This window comes from Pseudorasbora parva, chromosome 12 (assembly GCF_024679245.1).
Source record: "Pseudorasbora parva isolate DD20220531a chromosome 12, ASM2467924v1, whole genome shotgun sequence".
Classification (NCBI taxonomy): domain Eukaryota; kingdom Metazoa; phylum Chordata; class Actinopteri; order Cypriniformes; family Gobionidae; genus Pseudorasbora; species Pseudorasbora parva.
Genome location: NC_090183.1, coordinates 14,520,071 through 14,546,947, shown reverse-complemented (window position 1 = coordinate 14,546,947; position 26,877 = coordinate 14,520,071). Strand labels below are relative to the sequence as shown.

At 40.8% G+C, this 26,877-nt stretch overlaps 1 protein-coding gene across 9 annotated transcripts in view; it reads left to right on the top strand.

Annotated features, from left to right (window-relative positions):
- Positions 1-26,877, top strand: part of inpp4ab (inositol polyphosphate-4-phosphatase type I Ab) — an 80,711-nt gene that overhangs the window by 29,922 nt on the left and 23,912 nt on the right. For 8 of the 9 annotated variants that reach the window (XM_067459310.1, XM_067459309.1, XM_067459306.1 and 5 more), the window contains exons 2-13: positions 13,187-13,373; positions 13,465-13,509; positions 13,950-14,068; positions 16,494-16,610; positions 16,709-16,788; positions 16,932-17,043; positions 17,147-17,237; positions 20,852-20,999; positions 21,124-21,254; positions 22,265-22,369; positions 24,217-24,325; positions 25,488-25,505. In XM_067459310.1, the coding sequence (XP_067315411.1) occupies positions 13,289-13,373; positions 13,465-13,509; positions 13,950-14,068; positions 16,494-16,610; positions 16,709-16,788; positions 16,932-17,043; positions 17,147-17,237; positions 20,852-20,999; positions 21,124-21,254; positions 22,265-22,369; positions 24,217-24,325; positions 25,488-25,505 (1,160 nt within the window). In that variant the 5' untranslated portion in view covers positions 13,187-13,288. The remainder of the gene's footprint in view (positions 1-13,186; positions 13,374-13,464; positions 13,510-13,949; positions 14,069-16,493; positions 16,611-16,708; positions 16,789-16,931; positions 17,044-17,146; positions 17,238-20,851; positions 21,000-21,123; positions 21,255-22,264; positions 22,370-24,216; positions 24,326-25,487; positions 25,506-26,877) is intronic. The other variant, XM_067459303.1, reaches the window with a different exon arrangement.

The window sequence follows — 26,877 nt, the reverse complement described above, 5'->3', positions numbered from 1 at the left end:
GAGGCGCTGAAAGGTAGCGGGCGCCCCGAACAACCTGAAAGGAAGCGTGACAAATTGGTGCAATCCAAACGGCGTGGTGAAAGCTGTCTTTTCTTTGGACAATGGCGACAAGGGGATCTGCCAATAGCCCTTTGTTAAGTCCAGTGTCGAATAAAATCGAGCCGTGCCCAACCGATCAAGCAACTCGTCAACCTGCGGCATTGGATACGCGTCGAATTTCGACACAGCGTTTACCTTGCGGTAGTCCACACAGAACCTGACCGAGCCGTCTGTCTTGGGGACCAAGACTATCGGGCTCGCCCAGTCACTGTTGGACTCCTCGATTACTCCCATGTCGAGCATTGCGCCTAATTCTTCCTGAACTACCTTTTTCTTGTGTTCAGGCAAACGATACGGCCGGCTGCGAACTACCACGCCCGGCTCGGTCTCGATATGGTGCTGAATCAAGTTGGTACGTCCCGGTAGGGGCGAGAACACGTCGGCGAACTCCGCCTGTAATTTCGATAAATCAGTGAGTTGGGACGGTGAGAGATGATCTCCCCCAGGGGCCAGCGCGACCGATTGTGCTTTGATGCCGAGATCATCCTCTCCCCCGATCACCGTTGCCAACAACACTGATTCCACCTCATTCCATTTCTTAAGGAGGTTGAGGTTGTATATTTGACGTGCCCCGTTCCTATCGGATCGTATCACTTCATAATCGAGGTCTCCAATCTGTCGTGCGACCTCAAACGGCCCCTGCCACTTTGACATTAATTTAGAACTCGACGTAGGGAGTAATACGAGCACTTTCTCTCCCGGTGTGAATTTGCGTAGCTTCGTACCCCTGTTACATGACCGGCTCTGGCGGTCCTGGGCTTGCAACAAATTCTCCCTAGATAGCCGCCCCAAGGTGTGGAGTTTTGTTCGCAAGTCCAGCACATATTGAATTTCATTCTTCGCCAAAGAAGGCCCCTCCTCCCAAGTTTCTCGCAGGACGTCCAGCACCCCCCGTGGCTGGCGGCCGTAGAGAAGCTCGAAGGGGGAAAACCCCGTGGAGGCTTGTGGGACCTCCCGCACGGCAAACAAGAGGGGTTCTAACCACCTATCCCAATTTTTGGCGTCTTCCTGCACGAACTTACGGATCATGGATTTAAGTGTGCGATTAAACCGTTCGACCAAGCCGTCCGTTTGTGGGTGATAAACGCTTGTTCGAATGGACTTAATGCCCAATAACCCGTATAGTTCGCTTAATGTACGTGACATAAACGCCGTGCCCTGATCAGTGAGGATCTCTTTCGGAATCCCCACCCGGGAGATTAGTCGAAACAGTGCGTCCGCAACACTCTTCGCGGAGATGTTGCGGAGGGCCACTGCTTCCGGATATCGTGTTGCGTAGTCCACGATAACTAACGCAAAACGATGGCCGCGTGCGGATCGCTCTAATGGCCACGATGAGGGCCATCGCAATTCTTTCGAAGGGGACCTGCATTAATGGAAGTGGGCGCAAGGGCGCTTTTGGGGCGGCCAGTGGATTCACCAACTGACATTCAGGACAAGACGCGCACCACCTGCGCACGTTGTCATGAATGCCTGGCCAAAAAAATCGGGTCATTAAGCGATTCAGTGTGGCCGCCTGCCCCAGGTGGCCCGCCATCGGGTTAGAGTGAGCCGCCTGGAAAAGCATTTCCCGGCGGCTCTTCGGTACTAATAACTGGGTTGTATCTAACTTTGTCTGAGTGTCTTGGGTCACTCGATACAACCGATCCTTTATTATGGCAAAATAAGGGTAGGAGACCGGCAAGGCAGGTTGGAGAGACTGTCCGTCGATCGATCGGACCTGTTGGAAAGCGTTCTTAAGGGTTTCATCTTGTGACTGCTCAAGAGGGAAGTCATCGCGGTCCGAGAGAATCAGTCTCTCAATCCCGCTCGGTTCCTCTGGAGCTGTCCCCAAGGGTCCCGGCTCAGTCTCCCCAAGCTGCACTCGCACCGCCCCCTTCCTCGCCTTTTCCTCCCAAGCGGCATCCGCACATAACGATCCCAATAGAGCCGTAAAGGCGGGCCAATTCGTCCCCAGAATTAGCGGATGCCGAAGGTGTGGACTAACCGCCACCTCAACCCTATGCTTTTCTCCCCTAAACTGTATCGTGACTGGGACAACCGGATATTCCACCACATCCCCGTGCACACACCTCACCTTAACCATGCGGCTTGTATCCAATGCCCCAGGCTGCATCAGGCTTTGATGGATCAAGGTTTGGTTACATCCTGAATCCACCAAGGCCTGATATGTACCCCCCTTGATACTCACAGGAATTTGGTACTCTCCTGCTTGATCGGGGGTGGTCCGCTGGACGTCCGGGATCCGGATCATTGTTCCGATGTCCATCCTCGGACATCGGTCCACAAAATGATCACCGCACCGCCAGCAGGCCAGCCCAGGCCTACCCGCCGCCCCGGCGGCGGGGAGTGGGTTGGAGAATGAGCGCGGGGAGGGCGTGGAACCAGAGCCATTGTCACCCCCCGCCCCCAGCAGCCCCGCCCCCCTGGGCGGAGCCCGCGAACTCCCGAACGGTCCAGGGCCCATCCCACCCCGGCCTCTGGGGGGGACGCGAGGAGGGCCTGGAGGGCGGGACCTGGGGATAGGGACAGGGCGAGAGAGAGAGGGGGGAGAGAGAGAGTGAGAGGTTAGTGGGGGCTCGCCGACCCCCGGGCACGCCACCAGGTGGTCCTCCGCCAAGTTGATGGCCGTCTCCAGCGACGTGGGCCGGTGGCACTGGACCCACTCGGCGGTCTTCCTTGGGAGCCGAGCGGTGAACTGCTCCAGCACCACCAGATCGACAATATGGTCCACGTCGCTTCCGCCGGCCAAGAGCCATCTGCGGCAGGCGTCCCGGAGCTGTTGGGCCATCGCGAAGGGTCGGCCGGTCTCACCCCACTCCATGGAGCGGAACCGCTGCCGGTGTTGCTCCGGGGTCCGGCCGACCCGCTGGAGGATGGCCCGCTTGAGGTCCTCGTATTTTAGGAGGTTCGCAACCGGTAGTTGTTGCGCGGCCACCTGGGCTTCTCCGGATAGTAGCGGGATGAGGCGCACCGGCCACTGTGCCCGGGGCCACCCGCAGGCCTCCGCGGCCTTCTGGAATAAATCGATGAAGGCCTCCGGGTCGTCTTCCGGCCCCATCTTGTGGAGGGGCACGTGAACCGGTGCGCTGGCCAGCCCGGCGGCCTCAGCGCGAACCTCCCGATCCGTCCAGCTCCGGAACCGCTCGCGGTCCTCTTGCTGGCCTTGGACTATCGCCGCGAAGCGGCGCTCCTGGTCCGCCCGAAGGTCCAGCATCGCCTGATGTTGGTCTTGGTGGAGGACCGCGAGGGAGTTGATGATGTCCGCAAATGGCGTGGCGGAGGGCGTTTGCATGGCGGCGGCACGGTCCTACTTCCTTCCCGGGTTTCGGCACCAGTGTAGCAAAGTTCGTAAAGAAGGAAGGAAGAGGACACGGGGGTCGGTTGGACTGTTGACGCTATCTCTTTTATTTAGCTCAAAACTCAAAACACCCACTGCGGTGTGGATTCACATAAACACACGATCACTTCCGGGTCGGCACTTCCGGCTTCCGGTAAACTCAGTCTCTAGGGTTCGCGTCAACAGTCCGGCTCTCTCTCTCTCTGTCCTCTGGTTCCGCTGGCGTTTTATCCCCTCTCCGCGCTCATTACTGGAACGAGAGACAGGTGTTATTAATCTGCGTCCAACCCACTCACTTACCGCTCGTCCCGCGGCTCTCTCTCCCGCTGCAGACCTCGCTGAACCACGCCCCCCTTGCCACAGATGTTTAGTAAGATTAAACTCTACACTTCATTATGGTAACTCTGCTAAACTATAATTACTAAAACTGAAACTAAATAAATAAAAACTAAATAGAAATATATTTGCAAAATAAAAACTAAACTAAAACTAGCAAAACCATTTATAAAACTAACTAAAACTAAACTGAAATTTGTAGCAAAATTGAAAACGATAATAAAATTAAAAACTAATTTCAAAAAGCAAAACTATAATAACCTTGGGTACAGCCCATATTTCTTTTATAAATATAATAAAACTAAAGACTTTTCGGAGATATGAAGGATGCAATACTACTCTATAGGTACTGAAGATTGACTGAAACTGAGTGTTTCACCCCCCCCCCCCCTTAAGAATAGTTGATATTAATATTAAACACACCATTCAAGCAATTTGCTCCCAAAATGGTACTTATTCTAAAGTGAAAGTAAAATCCGTGCAGGAATTCATAACAGTGCGCATTATGAATGCAGCCTCCATTATTCGTCAAAAATAAAGATAGAAATGTGCACAGGAAACAACAACCTTGCAAAAATTATATACGATCCGCCTAATCTTGGCCAAATTCCAGGAATTATTAGCAATTATTACAAATCACCAGAGATCCCCAGATAATACTAATCCCGTGCGAACAGGGCTTTGGTCTAACAACAGCGCCCCTCTAAATAAATAAAACTTCTTACAAGGCAGGCACTAGGACCTGGAGTAGGCTGCGTCTGTAAAGCCTACTGCTCCGCTGAAGAGTAGAGAGTGATTGGCCCTGTCCCAAATGGAACCCTAAACCCTTGCCATCTTCAAGTCCACACTTTCAAGTCGTAATCCTACTTTGACTGTCAGGTAAAAGTCTGCTGCAAATCTTGCGTGCTTGTGATTCCGATGTTGTGCCGATAATATCGTGCAGCCCTAATATAAACATTGATTAATGCAAACACTCTGGAGCACAGCTTAATGAGAGCTCAACTGTACTTGCTCGATGCGCAAATGTGCCGCACACATCCTGAAAAGTGAAGCTACAACATTTAAATTACCCCCTGTTAGCTGGCTGCAGTATTGGTCATAAACCCTGCCCTCTCCATGTAATCGAATGGGACAAGAGCCAAACTAAAAAATGTAATTACACGTCCAATAATCTTTTTCTGAAGATAGTTTCTGTCATTTTTAGGTAGTTCTTATCACACTGATGTACGTTGAAGTGTTCCCAGGTTTAATTCGTTATTTGGTGCTAATAATGGGATGTAATAATATGCGTTTGGTGCAAAATAAAATTGGATGTAACGTCATGATTGACAGTAGTGTTTGCGATAAGTGGGATATGGGCAGGACCTTGATACCATAGCTCCACATCATAACGTAATTGGCAAGAACTGCTTCTCAGATATTTTGGTTTCATTTTTCTACAGTGGAAAGAAGTATCCCATTTCACATCATTATTTTTTACAGTCTAAGGTTCCCATGCATCAAGCTAATTCCTATGAGCTTTAGTTTACCATATTTGATATGCTTCAAATGTGATTGGTGTTACATGTTTATATGTAAATAAAAGCTAAAATTAGTGACTGTTTCTCTTCAGAAGATTTCGATCAAAGCACATTCATACGGATTACTTTTAAGATCTCTTTATGGCCTTTTGAAGTGTCATAGATCATTTTGGACTTTCAGTAGCAGGACCGAAATCTCTCAGCTATGGTTTTGGAGTGGTTATGACAGAATTTTAACTCTTGGGTGAACTAACCCTTTAATTAAAGAAAAAAAAAATATCTTAAGGGAGTGTAGGGCAACCAGCTGCATCAAGTTCCTGTCTGTTAACATGAGAAATGCAGTAACAGTCAGAGAGAAGTGAAAAGTGCTTTCACTTCAACTCTCCTTGCCCTTTGCCACACACTCAAAGGCAGCATCTACTCAAAACCTGTGCCTGTTGAAGTATGTCTTTGCTTTTAGAAATGACAGTGGACTCCTACAGTATTGGGTACTTGCTTGGAAGGTCATTAGAATTTGTGTGCCGTTTCTGTGCACATGAAGAAAAAGTGTGTCAGGTGGTCCATGGGGATTATCTGAAAAAGCTCTCCCTGTCTCCCTGTTCTAGTTCATGTGACTCATAAATCTGGTGGGGTCTCCAGGACCTATAAATGGCACTTATAGATGTTAGTGTTAATGTCTCTTTCTGATCCACTGAGATTAAGAACAAGAAGTTTCAGTTCAGATCCAGGGGTAGTCAAGCAATGTCTGTTTGTAACTGTTGTGTTTTTTCAAATAATATTTGTTGGGGGAAAAGGCCAAAATTTGACCAGAAACGAATCTAGTAGCAGAATCTTTGACATGGAAAAAGCAGTTTCCACATGATACAATCTAGGCGCCACCTTTATGTTTGAGTGATGAGACTCTTAAAGTGCGTCTGACTGCGTCTGAAAACTGTAGAAAGCTGCCCTCTGAGGACACATCAAGGTAGGAAAGCATCAAGGCACGTCCAAATCCAATGTTAGCTTTACTTCCTTTAATGCCTTCAACTGGTCAGTTTTTGAAGGGAGCATAGATGTATCCTTCGATGCCTTTGATATCCCACAATCTATGAATTTCTTTTGGTGACAGTTGAGCAGGAAAAAGAAAGGTGGCATCTGAAACTTGCGGTTGCTGGTTAGTTTGTGTGTATAAATGTACGTTTTTGACCAACATTTTACACTTCTGATGTCATTTCTAGTGAGAAATTACTACTGTAGTAGTTAAATACTTGTTTAGTTATCACCAAAGCTTGCTTTATTTTGCTGTATATCATTAAACTGTTATGCTGCCTAAGAAGTCTGTCCGAAATCAGTTTTGTGAGGTACCTTCATGTGCTTGCTTGCTACGAGTCATTGCCTGATAAGGCAGCGAAGCAAAAACACAGCTGTTTGTTTTCGGATTCAGCCATTGTTCTACTTTTTTCAGCTGTGCATAAAAGTCACAATGCCAAGAAATGATCAATATGTTGGTTATTAGCACATTAATAAAAATGGTTCTCATGTTTGCACAGAAGCAGTAAGGCTATTGAGCACAAAATCTGTAATACATGAGAAAAGGAATCATCACTCATGTGGCAGAGACACTTCTGTTTCTAAACAACCTGTCACCTTTCTTATAAAAGAGTCCATTGTCTATTGTTGGCTGTTCTTAAGAAGGTACAAATGTGCTTATGTTAGTCCAAAGTAGGGATTTCATTCAAATGCAACTTGCCGTCTAGCATTTCTGTTTTTGATTGCATTTAGCCTGTTGTCGTTTTAGTGAATGATTTTTGCTTGTCACACTTCTGACCTGGCTAGATCAGAAATTTGAATATGAATATACAAAGTCCAAGATTCCAAGCAAATGCACTAATCTCCATTATGGTGACTTTTGCATATTACATTGGTGTTAAATAATATAATTTCTTACAGTGGCATGGTTAAAGACAGCTTTATAATGGTGAAATCACAGTAAAACAAGAGCAGTAAATTACTTTGATGTTAGCATTTTACTGTTGTTTCAGAGTATTTTTTTTAAAGAAAATTACACATTGCAGTAATTTGTTGTAAAATAATACTCTTTAATCCTGTACATTTCTGTCTTTTTTTTAGTGTACTACATTGAGAAGAGAAGGTATTTTATTTATATTACTTGGATTATATCAATCAAAAACAGGACAAAAAAACTTTTGAAGAGCGTCGTCCGCATACAATCGCAGGAGAAAGTATTGATAGTTCGGTCCAATGGTGTTGCAGTTGTGATCAATTTCTTCCGCGTTGAGAGAAGAAATGACAACGAACTCGCAGAGACTCTGTTATGGTCGAAGAAGGTCAACGTGTGAGTGTGAGTGTGAGTGTGAGTGTGAGTGTGAGTGTGAGTGTGTGTGTGCGTGTGCGTGTGCGTGTGCGTGTGCGTGTGCGTGTGCGTGTGCGTGTGTGTATGTGGATGGATAACCAGCGCAGCGGGGCTGCCAGATGTGGTCTCATGCCATGGAATGCCAGCAAGTACTAAGTTCCTTGGAGGCCACGCCATTTAGTTTTGGCTTTACCAATGGGAAACGTACAATTCTCAGGCAGGAGAGCCCCTTTGTTTGAAAGATGGATTCATTTGCATGATAGGACTAAGTATGTGATCATTAATATTCTGATAAATATAATAAACACACGGCATTTTATGATAAAGTGATGTCCACCAAAGTGTCATCAGATGAGGAATATTCTGATAGGAGACACCAGCTAGATGGGCTAACATAAAATAGTAATTCTATCATCAAGTATTCTATCATCAAGCATGAAAAACACTATACAATATAAAAGACAACTACATAAAGATTCAAACAGTCATGAATCAGCGTATTGATTCATGATTTGGATCGGCAATATGAATCATGAATCAATACGCTGAATCATGACCCTTTGAATCTTCATTTGAGGTTTTAAAACAAACCCGGAAGAGAGGACAATGCTGAATAAAGTCGTAGTTTTTTTGCTATTTTTGGACCAAAATGTATTTTCGATGCTTCAAGAGATTCTAATTAACTGATGTCACATATGGACTACTTTGATGATGTTTTTATTCCCTTTCTGGACATGGACAGTATAGTGTGCATACATATAGATACGCTGTCGGACTGAATATAAAATATCTTAAACTGTGTTCTGAAGATGAACAGAGGTCTTACAGGTGTGGAACAACATTAGGGTGAGTCATTAAATTACATACATTTCATTTGTGGGTGAATTAACCTTTTAAACCCACTCGCTCCACTCTGAATCTGATTTATATGATATATGATGATAACATAAAACTCAACAGACACATCTAAGTAAAATTGTATGTAGTTTTCACTTAATTTATGCTTGTAACTTAAAGAAAGATGCACAGATCATAGAAAATGCCTCATCATTACTTACAGTGGATGCTCCCGATTGAGTCCACAATTAACAAAATCCATTGCGTTGATCACATGATATTCCTCACGGAGGAACAACAATTTTAGAAATGCTTTCTAGCTGTCAGGGCTAAACAAAAAGGTTACAAATGCTTTAAATTTTGATTACGCTATGCTATCACCACAATATGTAGCTCATATGTAGGGGGTCATCACCAAAATAATAGATGTCATCCTACCTTATTTCCTATAGTTATTGCATGTCAGATAAGAAAGATATGTTTAAAAAAAAATCCCTTGATCACACTTTTTATTTGATTATATTCAGCAGTTTTTCATGAGTGTCCAAATGTAATGATTTTTTTCAACAACAAAAAAAGTTTTCTATCAACTGGTACCTACCTTTTGAGTCTCCTTGCTGGTGGGAGTTATGAGTCTTTACAATTGTGTATGTCACAAAGAAAGAATAAAACTCTAGATATGCCTTTGGGTCTTCAAAGGTTAAATCCAGGATTTTTGGTCAAGAATTTTCCATTTTGATGTATCACTACTTTCATAACTTGTTTTTCTTGTGGCTTTTGCAGAAGCTGCAGAGATGGGTCATTGAGGTTATGTCAATAGAAAGTGAAAGTTTGCAGCCCACTTGCTTTAATAATCTCCCACAGCAGGTCTTGATTTTTGCATTTCAGCTGCAATGAAATAACAATCCCACATAGAGTGACAATACCATAAAACGCCATCTCCATGGAGACAGCCAGCTGAGCCGAAATTTTCTGTCATATTTCCGTCAGTTGTATAAGTCAAAATTTTTATGTATAACAAAAGACCATTAAAACGATTTGTGCAGACAAATAATTAGTAAAGGATAGTAAGTAATGGTAGAGAGTAGTGAGACAATGAATTGAAGAGGAGAATCTCTCTCTCCTCGCCTGTGTTCTCATTTGTAAAAGGCACAGACACGTGCCTGCAGCTCAACATTCATTAAACAAGCTGCCATACAGCATCCATATTCTCTCACATACTGTACCATTATCACTGCAGTTTGTGCAGTCTGTGGTTGAACTTGAGACATTTGTGTGAGACTGCTTGCTGTGGGGTCTTTAAGTCTGAATCCACTTGTGAAAATGCTTCTATTTAACACTTTCCTTAATTGAATACAACATTTTTCAGTATTAATTGTTTTTTCAGCATTACAATTAGGGCTGGGCGATATGGCCAAAATTTCATATCCCGATATAGCTCATTTGATATCCCGATAACGATATACATAACGATATAGCAACCTTTCTATTAATTCAGTTTATGAATAGTCTATACAAAATTGCAATGTGGAAATGCAGTTTGAAATGATATACAAAACAAATAAAGGTAGTATGGACTACATTTTTATTTTATTTAGAACCTTTTTTTAAAGCAAGACTGTTAGTAAAGTTAACACCTGCCTAGGGATGTTAACCGATGACCGTTTGACCGATGGCTGACCGTATCAACGTTAACCGATCAAAGTTGTCGGTTAAAATAAATAAAAAAGTGATCTCTAAATTAGGCTATTATAGACAGTGGACTAAACGCTACTACAGTTGGCCGTCTCATTCCAAAATCTTTTTGTGTGATTGAACATATCCCTCGCACTCAATTTTTCATAACTTGCCTGTTTGTACTTAATAAACCAATAAAAACATTTGGCGCGAGGTCACAGCGTTTGGGTTTGCGCGCTCACAAGGTTTGCAAAAAGTAAACACTCGAGGTTAGAGCCAGAGCAGACGACAGTATGAAGGGTGCATTTCGCTTAAGATGGGCTTACATTTGGAAATATATTACATCTTCATTTCAGTGGTAACACATAAGGTGTTGATCGTCTTTCTTTATTATTGTTAGCAGTAACGTTACCTCAAACTAAAGCGGCGTCTCTTCGAAGCTGTCATTTTCTTAAATGAGCCGCGGCAATGATTCAAATGAGCTTCTAAGGCTGGACAAACGCCTTTATTTTCAACGCGATCACCTTGTACCCAAACCATTTCGAAACTAAGGAGCCATTTGTCCTCTGATTACAAACAAGCTCCTCTGCGGCGCGTTTGCGGGACTCGTGTTTCGCGCTGTGGGGGATTTTAAAAAAGTGACGTGAGTGGAAGGGAGGCTGCAGCGCGTGTGTGTGTGAGTAAGAGAGCGAGAGAGAGACAGAGGGAGCGCGTTTATGTATTGCATGGGCATGCCATGGCGTGAGGTGCATCTTGACATAAAATTCTGCCATAAACGCCTTATCGTGGCGTAAGCGATAGAGCCTTATATAAAACGATAGACATTTTCTATCGTCCAGACGATATATTTCGTCATATCGCCCAGCCCTAATTACAATTTTAGGAAAACATTGAGAAATGTGCATGAATTTCAAAAAATTCTTAAAGGTGCACTATGTAGTATTTTTGAAGTAAAATATCCAAAAACCACTAGGCCGGTGTTATATATTTTCTTCAGTTGAGTATCTACAATATCCCAAATGTTTCCAACTATTTGTAAATTGTGAGAAAATTGCTATTTTAACTAAGGACCGGGACGTTTCAGCATTGCGTTTGAGGGAGTCGCCTGTCAATTGCGTCATATCTGCGTTACCCTCGGTTTCGGCTTTTATTTGGCAGGAGCGCTTTACTCTTAGCAGTGTGAACAAGTGAATCCACGGTGTAATGTCATAACCTCATTTTAAACACACTTAAATGTATCTAATATGATAAACAGAGCTGCATTACCTCAAAATCATAACCGGAAGAGCGGATCAGTGCAGGAGCCCGGCGACTGTGTCCCGTCCCGTCATAATAAGAGTCCCGGTATTCGCGAGGCGGGTATTTGTTTAACAATCGCTCCAGCAGCTGTGCTCAGGTCCACAACACTCGGTCCTGCTCTGCTTTACACTACAGTAACGTTAATAACCGCATGCATGAACGTGATTTCTGCCCGAGTCCTATTTTACACCGGCTGTGATGTGAAGACCACATCTCCCAAGATGCTGCGCTCACACTTTGCGTCATCAAACTACGCATTTGTTTTGAATAGGCGCCTTCCAGTGGACGGAAAGTTGCATAGTGCACCTTTAAATTTGGTATTTGTTATGTTCTGTGTTTGCTTTAATAACAACATCAACCGAGCTGGCATGACATTCCATGGCATTACCTAAAATGCAGTGAAATATTAAATCTAGTATAATGCATGTTTTTCCTCATTTATGTCATGCCCTTACTTTGTTTAAAAAAAAAAAAAACATTATGTCCATGTTATGGCAAAAAAAAAATTAATAATAATAATAATAATAATACACTCTTTTCTGAATAAGAGAGAAACCTGAGCCTATTTCTTGCAAGAAAGAGCCACAGTCAGCATCGAGTGTGAACTGAAGACATAACAGAAGTCACAATCTCTTATACCCCCATTGTCAAAACAATCCCTCTCAGTAGTTTTTTCACACATGGTAAGAGTGATAACAGTGATTAACATCTTCTCCGACACAGTCCATGTCCACAGGAAATAAATTCCATACTTAAAATTTAGTATCAGACCTTTGGACCACGCTATGTGGATTTATAAACAGTCCATTTGTTGAGATTTGATGCATCTGAGGGTGTTCATTTTAACATCAGCTCCTCTTGTTCTTGTTTGACTCATAGAGGATGATGTGGGCAGGCGAGGTTCTGCTCATCAACCATGTCTGTTAACATTATGAAGTTATATATGCCTACTAGAGGCACAAATGATTCATAAAAGGTCTCTCAAATGCTTCAAAAATCTAAAAGGATAAGCAGATATACAGTATAGAATAGTATAACATATTGTCCTATATAGTCTAACAGCTAATGGTCACTTTTAAAACTGTTCTTAGTAAACCCAGGTATCTTGTCCTCTACTAAATAATTCTAAATAAATATAAAGAGTTTTCAGTCCTCTCTTTCGGATCTAGTAGATTTAAAAGTGCATATTCAAGAAAAGAGAAATTCAGTGGCATTTCTTAATTTCGAAATAATGAGAAACAATGTTTTATGGCAAGTAGTGGATATTATATACAATATTATAATTATTCTTTTGAATGTAGTGAAATAAGATTTTCCCAAAATATTAATGAAAAAGTACAGATACTTGAAAAATGTATGTAAGTACAGTAACAAAGTAGGTTTCTTTCTCATAGCATATATCCTATGCAACGAAGCACGCAATTGTCTGGCCCGTAGATACCTGGTTTGAGAGTTTTGAGAGTGTGTACGTGCGTGTGTGTGAGAGAGAGAGAGAGTGTGAGATAGGGCTGTCTCTAGCACACACTGCACATATGTGGTAAAATTTAAAATTGATTCTCAAGATTCAGAATTGTTGAAGTCCCAGCAAACCCCCACAAGGATTGTTTCTATTTAAAAACTTCTATTGTACTCAAGAACCCTTCAGTTGTGCCCATAAGGGGAAAAAGTGATCCGTGAAGTATTCCAAAGTTCCAAACTCTCTCTCTCTCTCTCTCTCTCTCACAGATAACAGAGGAGGAAACAGCCACACGGGAGTGTGCCTGGCTGTGTGTGGGTTTCCACCACTCCTGTTACTCTAGCATCAACACACATAAACATCCTGCCACAATGTCACGGAGAGAACGGCCATGGTCGGTGTACAGAGCGAATACATTAGAGCTTTCTTCAGAGATGCTTGGACTAGCATTAGAAGGTATACCATAGTACCCATGACCTTGCGTTTTATTGCACATTTTACTTTACATATGAATTATATCAGGTCTCTCTCTTTCTGCTTTTTGTAGGAAACAGTCAAGATCCAGATGAGCCAGTACTGGAGTTCAGTCTTGGTCAGTCTTGTTTTTGTTTTTTTTAATGGTCACACATTCAGATTTTTTTAAGGAGCAAAAATGACCTGTTCTCCATTAGTAGCCAAGACTTCTTGGGATATAAGGGTTCAGCTGACTATCAGGTCTGATCTTTGGACTGTAAATGACACTGAACAGGGGTGTAAATATTTCTGTGAGAGCTCTGTGTCCTACTGTATGCTTATGTGAAGATAAGCACTTAAGCAGCTGCGTTTGGTTTAAGTGACTGCCTCTATCTCTCATCAGTTGTAAATAAAGTAGTTTAACTGTGGAGGTCTGATTAGATCTCAGAGAATCGGCGAGTCTTAGCAAATAACACTTGAGGTACACTGTAGCTCATTAATATATACAATGCACCTTGTGGGAAATATTTACACTGTTATGACCCTCAAGGGTGAATGCATTTGTATGTGGTTTTGTAGTCTGCAGTGAGCTGACCACACCGTCTCTGGACCGAAAACCCAACTGTTTTGTTGCTGTGAGCTGTACCACACCTCCTCAGGCTTTCTGGACCAAGCATGCACAGACCGAGATCATTGAGGTGAGATGGACACAAATAATAATAATAATAATAATAATAATAATAATAAATTTTATTTATAATGCACTTTATATTAAACAAAATCTCAAAGTGCTAATCAAATGCTCTCAAATGTTCCCGTTTTATTGTCAGCCCAGGTCTTACCCAACGCTCTAACCCAAAACCCAAATTATTCCCACCTGGTGTTAAAGGGATAGTTCACCCAAAAATTAAAATCTGGGAAAGAGGATATTTTGGTCACACTTTAGATTAGGGTCCAATCCTCACAATTACCGTACTATTACCTACAACTTAATATGTGCTTTATAAGTACTAATAAACAGCCCATATCCTAGTAATATGCATGCTAATAAGCAAATAGTTAAATCTGGACCCGAAAATATTACCTATATAGATATATATTAGGGCTGTCAAGAGAGTAAATGTTTTTAATCACGATTAATCGCACATATTTTATGCAATTAATCACGATTAATTGCAATCTTAATCGGTTAGTTCACCCAAAAATCACCCTAATGTTGTTTCACACCCGTAAGACCCCCGTTCATCTTCAGAACACCGTTTAAGATATTTTATATTGAGTCCAACAGCATTTCTAAGTGTTTAGGCACAGTATACTGCCCATGTCCAGAAAGGGAATAAAAACATCATCAAAGTAGTCCATATGTAATGTCAGTTAGTTAATTAGAATCTCTTGAAGCATCGAAAAAACATTTTGGTCCAAAAAAAAAAAAAAAAATGCCTTTATTCAGTGTTGTCTTCTCTTCCGGGTTAGTTTTCAATCCTCAAACAAAGATTTAATCGGTTATGAATCAGGGTATTGATTCATGATTCGGATTGCCAATGTCACGTGATTTTCATTTTGGCAGTTTGACACGCGAACCAAATCATGAATCAATCCGCTGATTCATAACCTACTACTATGATGATGTTTTTATTATCTTTCTGGACATGGACAGTTTAGTGTGCATACACTTTCATGGAAGGAACGGAAAAGCTCACAGTCTAAATATAAAATATCTTAAAGGGGTGATGAATTGAGAAATCAACTTTCCTTTGAGCTTTTGATATATACAATGTCATGATGAGATTATCCTGTAAGTTTCAGAGTGGAAAACTTACTATTTAGTCCAAGAAAAGTCTTTTATAGACACCTGGCCCAGCAAACGATTGTGTGCTCCATCCTGACGTCATCGCGCGACAAAACACACCTCTACAGAACGTGTAATTCAGTAACCCCGCTCACCGACTCATGGAGCTGTTCGGATCACTAGCCAGCAGCAATAAAACTGTGGAAGAAGATAGCAAGATATTGTGGAAGAACACAGTTGCTGCATAAGCTTCCTACAAGTAGTCCGGGGGCTGTGTGTTTTTCAGATGGGCTACGAAAACGTACACCCGTCGGCAGAAATTATTTCTTGATCTGGTTGCGCGTGTTTGTGTGTATGCGCGGGCGTATGGTTCATGCTTATATCGACCGATCCTCCGGGCCATGTAATACAGAAATAATATTCCAATCAATCACGGGTGGATATGAAATAAATAATTGTGTCTGCTTGATAAAGACGAGAGAATCTTTGCAGTAAAAACCACATGGACCTCATTAGTTGACCTCAGACAACAGTATACATTTTTTTTAAAAGCCAGTTCATGACACCTTTAAAACTGTGTTCCGAAGATGAACGAAGGTCTTAAGGGTATGGAACAACATTAGGGTGAGTCATTAATGACATAAATTTCATTTTTGGGTGAACTAACCCTTTAAATGATTTGAACGTGTTAAGGACTTTAAATGAATCGCATACGTTAACGCGTTAACGTTGACAGCCCATATAGATAGATAATATATATTGTATATTTTAGATACAAGTATTTTTTTTCCTAAAATGAAAGTCATTGGGTTCGATACACTGTTTGGTTACCCTTATTCAGTAGAATATGTTCAGCAGAAGAAAGAAATTCATACTGGTTTGGAACAACTTCAGGGTGATGACTGAATTTATACTTTTGAGTGAACTATCCCATGAACATCTGTCTCGCATCATCTGATCACAAGTGGTCATCCGAGACAGGTTTACAATTCTGAATTATGTTTCAGTTATCACAAAGCTGTTTAGAACCATTTCACATCTGTAATTTAGTAAGGTTAGGGCAGAGAATCAAGATATTTTTGACAAGATACTCTGATTGCACACAGTGCTGTGCAATGCCGTTGGGCTGTAGAGGAAACTAGGCATTGACTACAAGTTTGGTTGTGGATTTTTAAGAATTAAGGTCACAGTTAATCAGAAAATCTATATTTTTACCCAGCCTTTTTAACACTTGTGATCCCCCAAGACGGTTGTTCATTTTCTGTCATTTATGCAACAATGTGGACTGATTTGGATGACTAACCAAAACAAATGGTTTGACTTCTGTTTTGCAGGGTACAAATAATCCCATGTTCCTCAGCAGTGTGGCTTTCTTCCAAGACTCCTACATTAACCAGCACACACAGGTCAAGCTCTGTGTGTACGATGTAAAAGATCGCTCACAAGGAACGGTGAGATGCACACCACGCACATCAAATGAGAAGCGCTCAGACTATGCTGCTTTGTCTTTTTCTTTTGGTCCTTTTAATACTTTTTTCTCTCTTTCTAGATGTACCTTCTTGGCTCAGCGATGTTTCCGGTGAAAGACCTTCTGCTGGAAAAGAATCACAGACTTAACTTACCTCTCAGGTGATCCAATCCATCTTTTTTGACTAGAGTTTGTTTGAGCAATCTGCTTGATGGGGTATCTAGAACATTCTGGTTCATTGCTGAAAAAGACCGCAAGCATATGCAGTTTGAATGTATCGGCATCTGTGATCCCTTTTCCTCAGGTCAGCAGAAAACAAGCATGTGGGTAGTATTACAGTCATTGCCTGGCAGCTAGAGGAGAAGAGAGATCAGCATACACCAATCAAACAACTGCATGACACCATCAATGGCAGGGTAAGCCTGACTATGACCCAGTGACTCAACTAACAGCATGTTTGTTTACTAGTTTTACTTATTCTGATGAGTGTTTTTATTCTTTCATGTGCCATTGTTGCAGACAGTCCTCCCCGTGGATGAAAGTCTCACAGAATCTGTGGGAGTCCGAGTAAAGTACGCCTCTCTGTGGAAAGACTCCTTTCTACAATCCGGTATGAATATCAGGGACTTGAAAAATAGCTTCTTTTTCACACCCTATTAATTATACATTGTGATGGAAATTAGGGATGTCACGTTTGTACATTTTCACACCTGCCGTAACTTGCGGCAACAACGGTATCAACGACAACACCAGTTAGGTGGTGTGTACGCTCAAGATCTGTTGCGCATCAAATCCTCTGCCGTCGTCTTGTACTTCATCTCTCCTTAATCTCGTCACGTGATTAGTCAAATGTGACTCTTGGAGCTCTTTGCTGTAACTCTGCAGCTCATGCTGCATGGAGATGAGCAGACGCTTTCAGTTTATAATTGTAACGTCTGTTGTCTAACTGAACTAAGAGATTTTATTTCTATAAAAAAGCAAAACAACAGTGGGGTTAGTTCACGCCTTCGTTCATTTCCGGAACACAAATTAAAGGTGTCATGAACTGGCTTTTAAAAAAATGTTATACTGTTGTCTGAGGTCAACTAATGATGTGTTTTTTACATTAAAAAACATCACAATGAATAAGTAATAGGCTATGTTCTACACTGGTTTTGAGGCTCTCTCCAAAACGCTGGGATTTGATGGGCGTGCCACACAGGAGACTTGGAAGTAAACGCCCACGAGTAGGATTGGATAAGATTTGCATATTTAATGAGCTTTATCCACCCTGTCAGTTTAGTTCACATGAGGGAGGGATTGTTTTGAAAGCGGCAAACAGAATGATTCTCTCGATCACAGGGCTCGTAAACGTCTTTATCAAACAAACACAGTGATTTATTTCTCATCCACCCGCGATGTTTTGGAATATTATTTTTCACAAGTGCAAAGTCAAGAGTGCACAGCGGAGATCAAGAAAGGAATATTATTTCACTATTTGAGATTCACCGGCCTGCTGATGGGCTTACGTTTTGGTAGCCTCTCTGGAAAACACTTTGTCAGTCCTGGTCCATACATTGCTGCTGGCTAGCACAATCCGAGCTCCATGAGTCATGGGTGGGGCTACTGAATTAGACGTGCTTATTATTCTGTAGAGGCAGTGTTTCGCCCCACAATGACGTCAGGATGAGGCACATTCTGAAATTGACCGTTTGCTGCGCCTGGTGTCTATAAAAGCTTTTCTTTGATTAACAAGGAAGTTTTCAGCTCTGAAACTTTCAGGGTATTCTTATATTACCTTGACTTTTTTAATATCAAAAGCTCAAGGGAAAGTTGATTTCTCAATTCATCACCCCTTTAAGTAGCCTGACAAGCCAGACCCACATCAAGATGTTTGGTCTGGAAACTCTGCCTTGACAGGGCTCAATCCGAGGGGCGGGATAAACCGTTGTCTTTCAAACTCCCTCTGCAAGCAATAGGATGACGCGAAAACCAACCAGAGCAACAAAGGTAAAGCGGAGCTAGTTGAAGCTAGTAAATCCGGGTCAGCCGTATCCGGTCAGCAAAACTCCGAACACATCTTCCCTTTTTTAAGAATGACTTCAGTGCCGTTTTTTGTTCTTTTCTCAGAAAAAAGCTTAACTCCAAATCTTCCAGAGTCGCAGTCAAAGCTGATTCGAAAGACTGCCATTCGCCAGCTTCTGTGTTCACTAGGAGCACGCAAGCGCAACTCGGCCGTCATTATGTTAAGTCCTGCCCACCGACTCTACACGATGTGATATTGCTGACCAGAGTTTGGTTTTTACAGCTCAGAAATATATTAAGAGTTGCTGGACGATACTCGCACTGCTAGGGTTCGTCTAGATTTCTAGGCTACCCTTTAAGATGTTTTTGAGGTTTCGGAACCATCCATAAGCAGCAATGTTATTGCAACTTTCAAGGCCCTGAAAGGTAGTAAAGATATTGTTAAAATAGTCCATGTGACTTCAGTAGATCAACCTTAATTTTATGAAGCGACAAAAATACTTTTGGTGCACAAATAATCAAATAACGACTTCAGTCTTCAATGTAATTTTCCTACACTATTCATGTAGTAAAATCAGTACAGCACTGTACTGTGTTTAATAAGTCAACAGCGTAGGAGACTGACAAAGACAAGAAGAAATTGTAGAATAAAGTCTTTTTTTTTTTGCACACAAAGTATTCTCATCACTTCATAACATTAAGCTGGAACCACTGTAGTCACATGGACTATTTTATAAATGTTTTTACTACTTTCTGAGCCTTGAAAGTTGTAATAACTTTGCTGTCTATGGATGTTTCAAAAACCTCTCTGAATTTATCCAAAATACCTTAACTTGTGTTCCAAAGATAAACGAAGGTCTTACGGGTTTGAAATGACATGAAGATAAGTAATTAATGACAGAATTAAACATTTTGGGTGAACTAACTGTCACGGCCAGCTCGTTCTCGACCGTCACATAAAGAGGATCACACATGCAAACAAATGGTTTGACTTGCAAGATTATTTATTAAATAAAAGTGATCTGTTACAGAAATATAACACAATGTCTAGGGATTTAAACAAAAAAGGGAAAAATAATAATCCAATGGGTGAGGAATGTTGATAAATGATACACAAACTAAAACGTAAGCTGGAGTAAATTACTTCTCTGGAGAACGATGTTCCACCAGAGGAAGTACTGATGAGCAGGTTACTACAACTTGTATACTCTCTGCCCATAAATTAATCAATTAGGAGTGAGGAGCCAACCACACATCCTCAAGTAAGAAATAGAAGACAGGGTCGTAACACTAACCCTTTAAGAGCTTAACTCTTTCCCTTCCAAACACAGAATTCACCATTATTTTTGAGAAAATGCTTCCCCGGCCAAACACAGAATTGTCTGTGTTTCCATGATTTCACTTTTAGACGCCTGGGGGGCATTATTACGCATCTTCTGAATGACTACAGAATCTCCTGATCAAACAAGATTAAAAAAAACGATCGTATGTAAGCAGATGCATATGAAAAATAACATGATCATCAACATTAAACATCATATACATCAAAACTGTCTAATGTTACTGAATGAAATGTCGACCCAGGACGAGCTATAGGACTGTGCAGGTGTTAGGGGTGTTGATGGACTCAATCTACTCCATCTGTGTTTAATAATCATTCTGAATCTGATCTGAATGCAGTTTTTGACAAAAACGTGATTTTCTCAACTTTTTGTTCAAAATGTTGCTTTTTTTATTAAACTTACTCACATTCAAGTGTTGATAAAAAAGGAAAGCATGAAGCTAGAATAAAAGTTTGTTTGTTTGTTTGTTAGTTTTTTTAAGGAGAGGGTCAGCTCTTTCTTTTGATATATTGTATGCTCAGATATTCATAAAACAAAATATTCTATGTGCTATTACATTTTTCGTGGCTGGCAACTTTTTTTTTTAACGCTGGCGGGGAAAGAGTTGATACATATTTTGCCCTGACAAATAAGTGACGAGTGACATCTGTGCTTCCCAACTCTTGAAAAGCACCAGCCACCACTGGATACATGTTGCCTAATGGCATTATGGGAAATATTGACAGAAACATTTCTGGTACTAAGAATAACTTATGAAAATTATAATTTATTGTTGTAATAGTGATTTTCCCAAGAACAAGGCACTTAGGTGCATTTTTATTGACAGCCTTGCACAATTGATTTCTCTTTATGGTTTAATCCTGTTTCTGCATCTCAGTGTTTGGTGGCACCATGTCGCGGATGTACCGATTACCAACCACTGATGGAAATCATTTACGAATCCTGGAACAGATGGCTGAGAGCGTACTGTCACTTAACATCCCACGACAGTTTGTCAAACTCTTACTGGAAGAGGATTCTGCCAGGTGTACATCATAACCTCAGACAGCATGCACACTATGACTATTTTGACTTATATATTATGTGTGTGTATATATATATATATAAAAGATCAATCCTTTACATGATCGTGTGTTTTTATGCTCGTAGAGTGTGTGAGCTGGAGGAGTTGGGGGAGTTATCTCCGTGTTGGGAGAATCTCCGGCGGCAAATCGTAACGCAGTACCAGAGCATTCTTCTGGCCTATCAGGATACAATCACAGACCTGCAGGACTACAAAGGTCAGTCTGCACTTTGAGATTGCAGGAGGTGTTCTTGTTGTATTCAGGACTTTTAGATTTAGATGTTTTAGATGTTCAAAAGAAACATATGATGATACAGAGGGGTACAAAAGTCTGGGATTCAAAAGATAATTTAAAATTTGGAAAAAATTACATAAAATGAAGAAGAAATATGTCAGAATCTGCCCTATTTCTAGGTCACTATTCAAATAATTCTTAAATAATGCTGATTTAAAGGAACACTCCACCCCCCCCCCAAAAAAAAACACTCACCTAATTACTTTTTGTGGCCTGCGTATTCACAACGAGTACAAATAGCGATGCAGATTAAGACTAGGCGATCTTCTAGGCATATATTGACTTGGGACTATATTATGGGGAAGCACAGGCGAAGCACTGCTACTTGGGCGCAGATATATCACGGCTCTCATCCTCACGTGGCTGTTGAGCGATCGCAATGTGTTGTGTGATATCTTTGTGCCCAAATAGCAGTGCTTCGCCTGTGCTTCCCCATAATATAGTCCCAAGTCAATATATGCCTAGGAAATCGCCTAGTCTTAATCTGCATCGCTATTTGTACTAATATTGAAAAATGTTAATTTCAAGCCCTGGTAACTATGGTAACAAACAGGAAGGGAACGGAAGTGAAAATAAATAATTAACATACTAGAAGACTCACAATGAAACTGAGGTATGAACAGAACATAAAACTCAACTCAACAAATGACAACCGAGACCTGAATGTTGAGATTTTTAGAATGGTACCAAAATCCCTTTTACTTCCTTAAAAGTTATTAACTGTCAATCAGGCGAAAGAAGGCATGTACTACATTGTGTACAACTGTTCTGTTAACCAGTTTTCCAATTCCAGTATCACATATGCTTTATAGGGTTAAACTAAAAACTTCCAGATGACCCAGAATTCTATGAAAGATTCTCGAGTGACCTGGAAGACTAAGAATAGTAGACATGTCTACCCTATTTGAATGATATCTGTCTGTCTCATACAGGTCCATCATTTAAAGCCAGTAATCTGAAAGCAGAAAGGAAGTTGGAATTTATGCCCACCAACCTCCATGTGCAGAGAATGAGGGTTCAGGATGAGTCTGGCTGTGGTTAGATCTCTTTCTTTCATTCTGTGTACTTAATTCATTACTCATCCCATTCCTCTTTTATTTGTTTTCCTCCGTTTGAAAGGTTTTTGTCACTGCTCTATATATTCCTGTCCACTTTGGCGTATGTGCTCTTTACTGAGTAAATCCCAGCAGGGAGTAGGTGTTATTATTCGGAGCACTTAGCACATGTAAATAGTCTCTCATACAGTAGATGTCATGCACTCAACACAAACACACACTCAGATGATCACTGATGTTCTTTTGGTTTTGACCCCAAGTCTTAAAATTACACTCCTAGGCTATAGTATTATTATTTTTTATTTAGAAAGAGAATTGTAGCATTTCATCTCAAGGGTGGCACATTTTTTAAAGGTTTAAGGGGGGGCCTTACCACAAAAGTTTGAGAACCATTGTCTAATGGGACTGTGTCACAGCTATTTCTATGATTTGCACAATTGGTTAAATAGATTGATAATTTCATTCTTCGTTGCTGCAAATGGATACATTCTGATACATGCAATGACTATCCATTATGACATGAAGGCATTTGTATCTTTATGTACACAATCATAATCTTTTACATTGTAATGCATAATACATTTAATATTTGCCATGTTTGTGGGCTGCTGCACATCCCTGTGTGTTATAAGCAGAGTGTACGCTCATTGTGCACCTGCCCATAGGTGCATACCATATTTTCCGGTCTGTAAGTCGCACTTTTTTTCAAAGTTTGGCTGGTCCTGCGACTAATAGTCAGGTGCGACTTATACATAACATTTAATTCATACTGACTGGCAAGAATAAACATATAGCCGCGAGAGGGCGCTCTATGCTGCTCCTGTAGCCCACCCCTGAAAAAAATTACTGAAAACAGAAAAAAGACAACTTAGAAAGCCTGATCACAAACAAAATGCCCCAATAAAGAAAATCTTAATATGCAAATTACAAACTGCTTGTAGTAAAATATGCAGCCTAGAACGATTCACACAGCGTTCGTCTCGCACGGCTGAGCCTCTACCGTCAGAGAGTTCAAGCATCTGTGGACTCGTTCCATCAGCTCTGGCCATCTTGCTTACAGTCCGCGATTAGCTTTCTTTGTTTTCTTCATTACAGTTAAAGTAACGTCTGCTTTTCATCAGTCCCTCATAAGTTTCTCACTCACTTCAAACTTTCTTTCTTCTGCTTGGTTATGCACAGTGAGCGGGCACGAGCGGGTGCATGCATGCGCGCGCGGCTCCCGCTCTGCTTCTGTCCTAATGCGACTTATAGTCCAGCGCGACTTATATATGTTTTTTTCCTCTTCATGACGCATTTTTTGACTGATGCGACTTATACTCCGGAGCGACTTATAGTCCGGAAAGTACGGTATTATCTTTAAATAACGCAAAAAATACAGCACCATTGACTTTAGACCAGGTTTCAGATGGTCAGTTGCAGTCGATTTCAGTTGCCTCAAAATAGCAACACAGCAACAATGTGTCTGAACACACCTGGTTTTCAGACCAGCACACCCATAGATGCACAAATGGGTGAAAATGCATTTGCTATTAAAACAACATGGCCCAGGACATAAAAATGATAACCGCACTGGGCTGAAACTAACGAAGAAACGCTTGCATCACGCCTGGCGTCGCATTGAGCCGGGGGTATGATAGGGTCCTATATCTCACAATGTGACTTCATATGACACAATGCAACTTCTTGAGACTTTTTTTCACATAATTGATATAATTATATACTGTATTAAGAACCTTTTGTTTTTATTTATTTTTAGTACTATGTAACCAGTGTAACATGAATGTTTATATAAAGTGTAACATGAAGTGGATGTGTTTATGTGTTTCTAGATCACACATATGATTTGGTCACGATTGGGGCGCCTGCAGCTCACTGCCAGGGCTTCAAAAACGGTGGTTTGCGAAAACTCCTACAGAAATTTGAGGAAGCAAAGAAAGTGTAAGTTAATTTTGACAAATTCAGTGTTCTGTACGTATGTGTCTGCATGTACAGGCATGTGTTGCATGTAAAGGAAGAGCTATCAGACATTTTTAGTTGGTGGTAATGACCCAAGGCACAGACGGCAGTATAGATATATGCATCTGTTTGTTCATCAGCTGTCTTGTAGTTTCACCTAGCTAGATTTTATCAATTTCCTTTATGCTGTAATATGTGTAAATAAATAAATGTGTGATGATTCATTGATTAAGAAAAAAACTATTCAAAAACATCTTAGTGAGGGAGCATGTTATGGGGACATATGCTTTTTTGACCTTTCAATTAGTTTGTTAGTTAACATGTACTTGTTTGTACATGTAAACAATCTGCATAGTTACAAATCATGAGGTCAATGCCAAATGGAGTTTATCTCTCCTACAGAAAACACTTGCCTTGAGAGTCTCATTCATAGTCCTAGCAATATTTCTTTAATGCCCTCAAACAAAGATAGTTATTTGTCCAGGAAGGCCACTACAAAGGCAAGACTGCAGTACTGCCACAACCTTTTGTGTTCTCGCCACAAAAATTGTTAAATAAAAAAGTTACTACTGTGTCCTGCACACTTGCAAAGGTGATTTGGGTTGATTAGCTTGTTCTTCTTTACTGCCATTGTCAGCCTTGGGATTTAACTGATACAGCAAAACTGACAACATAGCATAGTTACAGTAATATTTACAGTGCTTGTAAATACTATTGTGGACATTCAGAGCAGACTGAGCTGATTTTAAAGAAACCGAAACTAAAACAGTGCCCTCAGGCAGAGGGTGAAAACAGGTGCTTAAACAATGTAGAACATTAAATCATGTAAACGTATTCCAGTAGACCCTATGAACAAAATCATGAACCTGTTAATGAGCATAATAGTAGACCTTTAGAATCACACTAGAGTTTTGCTAGCTTTATCATTTCATGTCACACAAACTATTGTTATAATTGTATTTTGCCTTTAATAATGTAGAATGTATATTCTATTTTCAAAATCATTGCTCTCATTGGTGTTTATCACCTTATCTGGGCTGCTTTTGGTTATGTGTTGGTTTGCTAATTTTCCGTCAGTATTAGTTTTCCGTTAAGATACGTTTATTTTTCATATGTTTTAATTGAATTTTTGCTTTCTAATCAGCATTTATGAAGAGGAATGGTGAGTTTGTTTGAACTTATTTTTATTTGTTTTTTGTGGTTTGTTAGCACTTATGCATGACATCTCTGATCCAAAACTTAGTGATCTGCGGCATTATAGACTCATCTAATGCATTGTGGGATTGCCTTCAATGCTTCCTTAAAATTTGGGACAGCCTTTGTGCCAGATGAGCGCCTAAGATGCCTAGACTGCCTCACTGTTTTGGAACAGAATGGTATTCCTTATTCTGTGATTCCGTCATCCCTTCTCTGTGGTTGCTACACAAGTTTAATAGCAGTGTGTGTGTGTGTTGGAATAACGTTGTTTATATATTGTCTTTTGTTGAGCGCACACACACACACACACACACACACACACACACACACACACACACACACACACACACACACACACACACACACACACACACACACACACACACACACACACACACACACACAGCTTCCTGTTTGATCTTTACTTGTGATTCAGAATCTCAGGTCTGTTGTTATTTTTCTAAGCTAGTTTACTGCAATAACTGGGAAAATATCACATAGAAATGTCCAGGCCCTAGTATTTCATCCCCAAAACAAAAATAACATTTATTTTGCATAAAGACATTTAATCCTATTTTTAGGGTCCAGATTTTTTTTTTCATTGTGACAACACATTTTCACCCAAGTTCCAATTAATAAATCTCATTTTCATCTTAAATAAGTTCAGTTCCACAGTGCCATGTGTCAATAATTAAAACAGTAATAATCAATAAGATTGTTTTAACAGGTTTTTTTGCAGGGACAACACATAAGTAATGCAAAAAAATTACTTAAATTAATGGTCCCTAAAAACAGATTTTATGCTAAATGTAATTTCTTATACAGTATATTACATTTAAAATAGAGGTGAAGTACACTATATTGCCAAAAGTATTGGGCCACCGCTCTAAATCATTGAATTCAGGTGTTCCACTCACTTCCATGGTGTCTATAAAATCACAGATGTATAAAATCAAGCACCTAGGCATGCAGACTGCTTCCTCAAAGATTTGTGAAAGAATGAGTCGCTCTCAGGAGTTCAGGGAATTCAAGTGTGGTACTGTGATAGGTTGCCCCCTGTGCAGTAAATCCATTCGTGACATATCCTCCCTACTAAATATTCCAAGGTCAACTGTTAGTGGTGTTATAATAATAATAATAGATTTTATTTATAATGCACTTTTCATTCCGAAGAATCTCAAAGTGCAACAAAGGGAAAAAATAATAATAAAAATGAATAGCAAGTAAAAATATAGAATAATACAAAACAATCAACTAACAAATAACAGTAAAAAGCTGATGGTGGAAATCACTGTAAGCTCCGCAGTACACTCTGGTCCACTCCATGTTTTACATTT